This window comes from Myotis lucifugus, unplaced genomic scaffold, assembly GCF_000147115.1.
Source record: "Myotis lucifugus unplaced genomic scaffold, Myoluc2.0 scaffold_473, whole genome shotgun sequence".
NCBI classification, from domain to species: Eukaryota; Metazoa; Chordata; class Mammalia; order Chiroptera; family Vespertilionidae; genus Myotis; species Myotis lucifugus.
Genome location: NW_005871521.1, coordinates 123,376 through 133,128, shown reverse-complemented (window position 1 = coordinate 133,128; position 9,753 = coordinate 123,376). Strand labels below are relative to the sequence as shown.

Here is a 9,753-nt window from a genome sequence, read left to right as displayed (position 1 = left end):
TGTGATGGGAAGGCGAGGCAGGGAGCGTTAGGGCTGGTCTCGGGTGGGGCTGGCCGGGGACCGCAGTGCCTGGCCGGCCTCGCTCTGTGTCCCCTTCTAGCCTGCGGGAGTGCCCGTGTGATGGGTGGCCTTGTACGTGTCTAGTTTCAGAAGTCCCTGAAGAGTCCCCAGGACTTCAACGCCCACTTCATTGGTTTGTGTCTAAGTTTGTAGTTGCTCTTGTAGGTTTGCAGGTTTGCTTGGTCTGAAGGCCCAGCTTCGGTGAAGGTAAGTACCGCCGCCCGCGCCGCCAGGCCAGGTCCTGAGTGAGGGCGGGCCCGGGGGTCTGTACTCAGAACCCGGACACCAGTTTCTTTGATTTTGTGTTTCTTTGTTTCTTCTCCAATTTTAGAAATTTTCATTTACTCAAAACAAAACAAAACACAAAAATTGCATAAATATTTAGCAGTTCCCATCTTGATAAAATTTGAGTGGGAGTTCATGGATTTATAATGCCAATTTAAAACACGATGAGCACAAAACTTACTATTTTCCATACAGGGAAGCATTTTTAGGGGTTTTACTTTGGAGCACAATCTATGCAATCCGCAGTCTGTTTCCTCGGCGGGAGGTTTAAGCAGGTGGGTCAGTCAGTTCACGCCTCTGGGCTGCCTCTCCCCTCTCCTCTCTCGTTCATGGCATGTAAGCGGCCCTTTGGGGATCTGTGCCAACAGGTGACTCATTGGCCCTAAGCAGTCACTTCTAAACCCGGGATCCCAATACCCTTAACATTGGAAATGCCGATCCTTTTAAAAGGTGTTAGGACATAGAATGTGGGAAGGAGTGAGGGGACAAGTAGGTTTCCTTGGCCTCTTCAGTCTTGTGTGAAGTCATGAGGCCCTTAACGCCCGTGGCTGTGGGCCCGAGTCGGAGCCGTGGCCACTGGGCTAGTGGCACGTTTTACAGTCAATGAGTTGGCTCCCCGTCTTTTAAAAAGACTTAGTCACCCTTGCAGGGAGGGGTGTGGATGGAGGGAGGCAGGGCTCACTGGCTAATTCTCTCCTGACCGCTGTGGAGCTGGGCTTTGTTGGTGATGGTGATGTTTTTGTTCAGTCGAATGAACAGGCCGGCTGGATCGGGGCCGCCTCCACTTTTCCTTCATTTTAGGGGTGCAAGTGCCGTGTGGGGGCGAGGGGACCTTGGGGTAAACAGGTTTAAAAGTGATAACATCGCAGGTAAATTGTATCTCGGAGAATTACTCTTAGTGCTCATTCGGAGCTTAAGGAAATGTGAAAGTTTGCACTTGGTTTATTTTTCCTGTAAGCTTAAAAATCGTTTTGGTGGTGTGACTTCCTATTCCCTCAGCTGAAGACAAAGCCTATTATTTAAACTCGATTTCCTGCAGAATCCTTGGTCATTTCCATGTATTGCTTTTTCTCTGTACTTTGATTTGCTTCAAACTTAGGCAACAACAATTGTACATTAGAGTGAGTTCTAGGCGATTCAGGTCTGGTTGGGGTAAAAGCTCTTTTCAAAGTTTAAACCAATGTTTTTTCACTGCCGAGAAAAATAAACAAATGAAGTCTATTTAAGCTGAAATTCATTTGCTTCACTTATTTTACCATAAATCAGATGTGGGGGCAGCCTGCATCTTTGTGTCTGTGTTTCTTATGTGGTTTATGTGCTCTAAGAATCTCTGTGTTGTGAGCCTGGTGGTTGGTGGTCATGTGATATAAGCTGCTTTTCCAGGTCACGTGCCTTTGCTGGGAAGTGATATAGGACACTGACTGCTTTGTAAACACTTGGCTGGTAGCACCTCTTGGCGTTGTGTCTTTATCTCGTCACCTGGTTGGAAACCTCGCACTGGGTACTATAACGACGGACATGATGGTCCAGCTGATGAAGCCAGAAGATGCAGACGAGGCAGTGACCCCTCCTCCAGTGGCACGAGCCTGTGTTTTCTTAGTGGCATCGATGTGAGTTAGAAACGCTCTCTATTGAAATGGGTCAAGTTTGCCTGTTGCTCCTGTGGTGATTCCCAGCCTCCGAGGAGGATCAGACAGACAAGTAGCGGTTTTCAGGTTTGACACCTGATGACTAGCACCTCTTGATGTGTTAACGTGAGAATGCCTGGCCCTCCATGGTCTCTGCGTGTGTTGAAACTGTACCGTGTTTTCCAGCCGCCCTCCGTGCCCGTGCACGTGAGCGAGGCCAGCTCCTGACCCTCAGCGCCGCCTCCTGCTGGACACCGGACCGGCTCGCAGTAAACCTCTCGGCGGTTTGTGAGCACAAGTACCCGCAGAAACCATAGCTTTTCACCCCGTAGCCTGGGTGCCGGGGTCATGGAAAGCGTTTGTAAAACAGCACAGCACACACGCAGATGCGAGTGCGCTCTATTCTAGGGAATATCTGCAGGAACAGAATTGCAAATCCTGTGCTGTTGTACCCACTGTGTAGTAGGCGTGCAAATTAAAGCAGATGTTTCTGCCATCTTTCCTTCTTGTTTCCCCTTTTATTTATTTACTAGTGGCCCCGGTGCACGGATTCGTGCACATTGAAAGGAAATTAATTAGAAGAACTATTTTAATATCACTATTCGCCCTTTCTCTATAATAGAAGTGTCAACCAAATTCACGATCGACAATGACAGATCGAAACACGTGCGATGGGTGCCAGCAAGAGCTTCATATGTATTGCACATGCGCCAGTCAGCGTTTATTTTTAAATGGCCAGTGCGCGTCGTATGTTCCAGCCAGTCGGTCGGTTGGACATACATACATACGGTCGGTCACTTAGCCTTTTATATATATAATTTATTTACTAGAGGCCCGGTGCACGACATTCGTGCACTTGGGGGGAGGTGTCCCTCAGCCCAGCCTGCGCCCTTTCACAGTCCAGGAGCCCTCAGGGGATGTCCGACTGACAGCTAAGGCCCGTTGCCTGCAGGGAGCAGGCCTAAGCTGGCGGTCGACATCCTTAGCGCTACCACTGTGCTCGCCAGCCATCAGCCTGGCTTCTGCCATTCGGTCGTTCTGCTGTTGGGTCCATTTGCATATTAGCCTTTTATTATATAGGATTTATTTAGTGTAAATCCTCACCTGAGGATATTTTTCCATTGATTTTTAGGGAGAGTGGAAGAGAGGGAAGAAAGAGAGAAACACCGATGTGAGAGAAACACATCGATGGGTTGTCTCCTGCACAAGCCCCGACCACGGACCGGGCTGGGGAGGAGCCTGCAACCGAGGTACCTGCACTTGACCGGAATCGAACCCGGGACCCTTCAGTCACAGGCTGGCACTCTGTCCACTGAGCCACACCAGCCAGGGCGTTTTCCCCCTTTTAAACACTTCCTCTTTTGAGAGGAGGGTCTGATTATAATTTGTGGAGAAGGGAGAAAACCCTGAGCAGTTGGGTGGTTCCTTTGGATTGGACGGGGCCCTGCCTTAGGGATCTGCACAGGCCGTCACCTGGGTCCTAAGGAAGGACCGAGGGGGAGGGAGGCTAAGACACTCGCCTGCAGTCCAGGCGGAGGGACGAGGACTCGAGACCAGGAAGTCTGCCTGGAGCCTCCTCCCAGGACGCGCAGCATCTGTGACCTTACACGTGGGTTCAGTGCCATTCCTCTAAGAACTGGGGACTCGCAGCATCTTTTGAATTGTACCAAGTCACAGGCTTTTTAAATAGACATATTTTATTTAATTTTTTGAACAGGTAATACATTCACATGGTTCAAAAACCAAAACAGAAACGCTCTACAGTGGAATGTGGTGTCTGTGTCCCCCCTCCCCGCCCCCACGGAGGCCTCTGGCCTTGCTCAGGGTCCCAGCCACACGGCGCGGGGCACAGACACGGTTTTACACCGAGTGGCGGTCCAGACGTGCTGTTTGCTTTTCTCAATTTTTCTTGGCAGCTCCCCGATATCACTAGATAGCTTTCTCTTCGTCTTTTTGTTGTTTTTTTTTAGTGACTGCTTGGTATTCCATTATAGGAACGTGCAATCACTTAACCAACCCCCTATTAGTAACCATGTGGATTGTTACCAGACCTCACGTAGGTGTCATTTCACACGCATGTAATGATGCAGTTGTAGAATTCTGGGGCGAAAGACCGTATGCATTTGTACGTGTGGAAGGTTTTAGAACGTTGCCCTTCCTCAGGGTCAGTCACCCACTCCCATTCGCACCTGTCATTCAGACCATGTCCGCTTACCCACAACCTCACAACATAGGCGTCATCAGGATCGCCGTTTTGACAGATGCAAAATTACAGGTGTGTGCTTGTAGTTTTATTTTAAGTAAGGTCGACTGCTTTTGACGTTTGAGCCGCCTGCATTTCCTCTTGTTTCTACCTCTGGCCCATTTTTAGCCTGTCCTGGAATTCCTAGGAGTCATTTATCGGGACTTTGCTTATGGTGGCTTCGCCATGTGGTTTTATAGGGGTTTCTGGACTTGGAGTCACGCTAAGATTCCAAGTGGAATCTTCATTCCACAGCAGTAATGTCCCTGTATTTTCTTCTAGAACGTTTATGGTTTATGGTTTAGTGTGTGTGTGTGTGTGTGTGTGTGTGTGTGTGTGTGTGTTTAACCTAAATTTTTATTCCTTTCGAGTATATTCTGGCCTAAGGTATAAGTTATGGATGCAACCGAGTTCCTCCCAGCTGACTACCCGGTCATTCTGCATCGTTTATTGAAGTTTGTCTTTCCCTCACTTTAGTGCCCAGTTTTGTATTGGCAGGTTGGTTTGTTTGTTTTTCTAAAGATCTCTAACACTGAAGCGTCAGGATCCACAGAAACTGGCTGTGGCCCGGCCAGCGTGGCTCAGTGGTTGAGTGTTGACCTATGAACCAGGAGGTCACGGTTCAATTCCCAGTCAGGGCACATGCCCAGGTATTGGGCTCCATCCCCAGTGTGGGACGTGCAGGAGGCAGCCGATCCATGATTCTCTCTCACCATTGATGTTTCTGTCTCTCTCTCCCTCTCCCTTCCTCTCTGGAATCCATAAAAATGTAATTTAAAAAAAGGACATTGGGGTACTTGAGAACAGTAATCGCCATTCCTCGCCTTCTCTGAGCCTTTAGTATCCGAGTCGCTCTGTTGCTGGACTTAGCAGCATGTAAATGAGGAAACTAAGAAAACTTAATCTTCCTTTCCATCCCAATCTGCAACACATCACGGGGTAAACATGACCATTTTCTACAGGAGAAAACTAGCTTGACAGTTCTTAACGTCCTGGCTGTGCTTATAATACTTGTGCTTCAGCGTCACCTTTTTAAAGGGGGGAGACGAGAAAATTAGGCACTTTTTATCCTTTCCAATAAAAAAATAATAGTTCATATAAATACCAGCAGCCTTATCACCAAAAGAGATTATGGCTTTTACCAAATAATGTTGGGCATTTCCATTTTCCTGCCAGTAATAACAGAATAACCAAGTGTTTATATATCATAGGCTGAGTATAATCATTATAGGATCTTAGTGATATTTTTATCATTGTGTTTTTATTTAGTTTTTTGGTGGTCAGACATGGGTGGTTTACTTATTTGGGGTTAAATCTCACTGTGTTTTTAAAAAACACATCTCCCATTGCCCAGGCCAGTAGCTCGTTTGGAGCATCGTCTCAGTGCGCCAGGGTTGCGGGTTCGATCCCAGGAATCACCCAGTGAATGCATGAATGGGGCCATTTCCCGGAAGGGGGCTGTTTTACAGCTGCAGGATATACAATTATCATATATATTACATGTTACATATATAAATCTATCTTGGAGTGCTGGAATGGCACTTGTGGTTGGAGAACCAGTATTTCACACCGTGTTTCACTTACACGAGAGACGACATAGAAGCAGTTGTCTGCAGCGTGTCCCTTGCGTGACCGAGAGGCGTCATGAGAGGCAGTGTCGAGGGCTTCTCCTACCGGCAGCTTCTCCTTCCAGAGGCCCTTTCAGAGCAACTTAAAGGGCGCTGCCCGGCCGGCGTGGCTCAGCGGTTGAGCATCAACCTATGAACCAGGAGGTTGCGGGTTTGATTTCCGGTCAGGGCACATGCCCGGGGTTGAGGGCTCCATCCCCACTGGGGGGCGTTGCAGGAGGCAGCTGATTGGTGATTCTCTCTCATCATCGATGTTTCTCTCTCTCCGTCTCCCGTCCTCTCTGAAACCAATACAAATATATTTAACATAAAATAAAGGGCACTTTTAAATACGGTTGGAAATGGAAGGAACCCTGTTGGGGTTCCAGTCTTGTGGCCCCCAGGGCCGGGGTGTTTATCACTGACCCCCTCTGGGACCCTCTCCTTGCTCCTTCAATGTCATGGGCGGTCAGTGGGCTGGGAAAGGTGCCTTCTCGCTGCCGTCCGAGGTGATAAGTGGATATCACACGTCATTGGGCTGAAAAACAAGGCCACATCTCCGACCCCAGCAGAGGAGTCAACTCTGTCCACCTTCTTCCCATGATCCTTTGGGTGCAGACAGTGCCCTCCTGAGACGGAATTCCAAACCCGGGGCAATACTGAGATTCTTGGAATCCACTCCCTGGGCCTTAACGACCTCTAAGGAGCCCGTGACCTCTAGGTGGTCAGTTGATACTCTGCTACCTTCTACCTTTCACCCCGGGCGCTGTCAGGAGGGTCGCCCAGCGCGGAGCTCAGAATCCAAGGGACCTGGAAAGGTAGGGATCTGAGAAACCCGTTCATCTAAAAGCCTTAAAGAACCCTCAGACCATACACGGTATACTTTTCTTATTTTTCCCCCCATTGATTTTTAGAGAGAGTGGAAGAGAGAGGGAAAGATAGAAACATAGATGTGAAAGAAACACATCGATTGGTTGCCTCCTGCACGAGCCTGGACCAGGCCCCCGGGCCAGGGAGGAGCCTGCAACCGAGGTACGTGCCCTTGAGCGGAATCGAACCCGGGACCCTTTGGTCCGCAGGCCGACGGTCTATCCCTTGAGCCAAACCGGCTGGGGCGTCTATACTTTTTAAAGTGAATTATGCATCAATGTCTGTGCAAACTAGAACCTGTATTACAGTAACCTTCTCCAAACCCCCTAGTATAGTTTAGCATTATTATTTAAGTTATATAAAATACATTTTTATAAAAGTACAGAATTTTTAAAGTTTAAATTATACCCCTGGAAACAGGCGGCCAGGGCTCCCTTCTTAGTACTAAAAATCAGGTTGTGTTGATCTACATTATTGCTTAGCCCTAGGGAGCCAGGAGAAACCTGTAAAAAATCAAGTCCTATTTCGTGAGGAAAAGTGCCCTAAAGATTCGGCTTTCGTGGCGTCCGTTTTTCTCAAGCTTCTCAACCGAGGAATGGTCCATAGAGCTGTTAGCTGGTGCTACCCACGGCGTGGCTTGCCAGGGTCCACTACCAGGTCCGGAGGTAAAGTCCCCGCTGGTGCCAGGAAGCTGTTTGTCTGCTGTCCCCAGTCATAGTAGTCGGGAGCGAAACTTCAAGAGAAAAAGGGGTATTTCAGCGACGTGAAACACTGACCTTACTATCGATGACTCTGTGTAAACTACCGACAATTCCGAGGATTCTTAAGGCGGCTTCTTTTTTTAAAAAATATATTTTTATTGATTTCAGAGAGGAAGGGAGAGGGAGAGAGAGAGAGAGAAACATCAATGATGGAAGAGAATCATGGATCGGCTGCCTCCTGCACGCCCCCTACTGGGGATCGAGCCTGCAACCCAGGCATGTGCCCTTGAGCGGAATCGAACCTGGGACCTTCCATTCCGCAGGCCAAGGCTCTATCCACTGAGCCAAACCGGCTAGGGCTAAGGCGGCTTCTTGAAGCCCATTGTTCCACAAGCCAGTGCTCCGGGCAGCGGCGAGAGGTCCACGCACAGTCTACTCAACTCTAGAGCCACAAACCCATCACGGTGGGTAACACAATGTCCTAGCAACAAGAGACCTGAATCCTAACGCAGAGTGAGTATCCTTCGCTACCTGCGTGTCTGTGCCTGTTTTATCATCTGTGATTACCTCATGGGGCTTTTTTGAGTTCCTACCTACAAACTGCTTAGTCCTTAATCGGCGTGGCTCAGTGGTTGAGCGTCGATCTATGAACCAGGAGGTCACGGTTTGATTCCGTGTCAGGGCACATGCCCGGGTTGCGGGCTCGATCCCCAGTGGGGGGCGTGCAGGAGGCAGCTGATCCATGATTCTCTCCTCATTGATGTTTCTCTCTCTCTCCCTCTCCCTTCCTCTCTTTAATCAATAAAAATATATTTTTTAAAAAAGCTAACGAGCCTTTAAGAATCAGTCCAACAGACTCTTTCCCCAGCCTGAGCGAGGCTCACCTTCCGTGAAGTCCCTGAGGGGCGACGTTCCAGGCGAGGTCGTCGTCGCTGTCGTATCTGCGAGGGTTGTCGAAGAAGTAGGACCTGGGGCTGAACCCGTGGCTGGGGACCAAGCCCGGACTGGTCTGGAAAGACAGTGACTGGTCAGCATGCCTCGGACACGAGGCCCGCGGGCAAAGAAAGGGGAAGCAGGCCTCCTGCAGGAGACAGGAGGGGTTCTTCTCTTCCGGGCAGAGGCCCCCCCATTCTGCTGCAGAGCGTTTCTCCTGCTTTTATTCTGAAGAGGTTCTCTTCCTTTTACCACATGGACGTCTTTCAGAGTTCTGCTTACAACCGTGATGTATCACAGGCTGAACCCCGAGACGAGAAACCAGCCAATGCCCAGATTAGCCAAGCGAGATGGTCCCAAATTGGATATAAACCTGTATAATAATAATGTGGGCATTCACAAAAGAATGACATTAGCCCGGCCAGCATGGCTCAGCGGTTGAGTGTCAATCTACTAGTATAATCAATAAGGAGGTCACAGTTCGATTCCCGGTCAGGGCACATGCCCGGGTTGCAAGCTCGATCCCCAGTGTGGGGCGTGCAGGAGGCAGCCGATCCATGATTCTCTCTCATCACTGATGCTTCTCTCTCTCTCTCTCTCCCTCTCCCTTCCTTTCTAAAATCAGTAAAAAACATATTTTTAAAAAAATTAAAACATAAAAGTCAACCAACAGAGTCTGAAACAAAGTTGTTATGGGATGGTCTTTCTGGTGTTTCTTTGTCTGGTTTTGGAATAAGGGCAACGCTGGCCTCATTAAACACGCGTGGGAGCCTTCCCTTCAGGGGCCTTGGGAATCAAGGGTCCAAAAGGCTCCGTGAACTACAGCGATGTTCTACATCACAACAGGCTGAAGGCGGCTTTCGATGGACAAGCTGAGAAAAAAGGCTCGCGGTCCGCCTGTGCTTAGAATGGGGCGCTATTTCCTGCAAATACCAAACGGTTTACTCTACTCCAGTGGTTCTCAACCTTCTGGCCCTTTAAATACAGTTCCTCATGTTGTGGTGACCCCCAACCATAACATTATTTTCGTTGCTACTTCATCACTGTCATGTTGCCACTGTTATGAATCGTCATGTAAATATCTGATATGCAGGGTGGTCTTAGGCGACCCCTGTGAAAGGGTCGTTCGACCGCCAAAGGGGTCGCGACCCACAGGTTGAGAACCGCTGCTCTACTCACCAGGTCCTTGGCAGGGTTTCGGACGCGGAAGAAGTAAACGACCAGGGAGGTGGGCAAGAGCTCCCACACGAAGAGGACCACCCCGAACACCACGTACCCCCCGTCTCCCAGCTGGTTCTTCAGATCCGCCTGTGGAGGGAGGGAGGGGGTGCAGCCAGGGGCCGAGGAAATAGGACAGACAGACAATGCACCCAAGTCAGCTGCAAAGGGCCCATCTTTCCTTCTCTCTCCCGCGGCAGCAAACCTAA

At 49.4% G+C, this 9,753-nt stretch overlaps 1 protein-coding gene across 1 annotated transcript in view; it reads right to left on the bottom strand.

The window, feature by feature from the left end:
- Nucleotides 1-5,457: 5,457 nt before the first annotated feature.
- GPR137B (G protein-coupled receptor 137B) overlaps nt 5,458-9,753 on the bottom strand; it is a gene marked incomplete at its 5' end in the record, with an annotated part of 7,554 nt that continues 3,258 nt past the window's right edge. The window contains 3 exons of the mRNA XM_006103238.3: nt 5,458-7,425; nt 8,278-8,402; nt 9,506-9,634. Of these exons, the coding sequence (XP_006103300.3) occupies nt 7,314-7,425; nt 8,278-8,402; nt 9,506-9,634 (366 nt within the window). The remainder of the gene's footprint in view (nt 7,426-8,277; nt 8,403-9,505; nt 9,635-9,753) is intronic.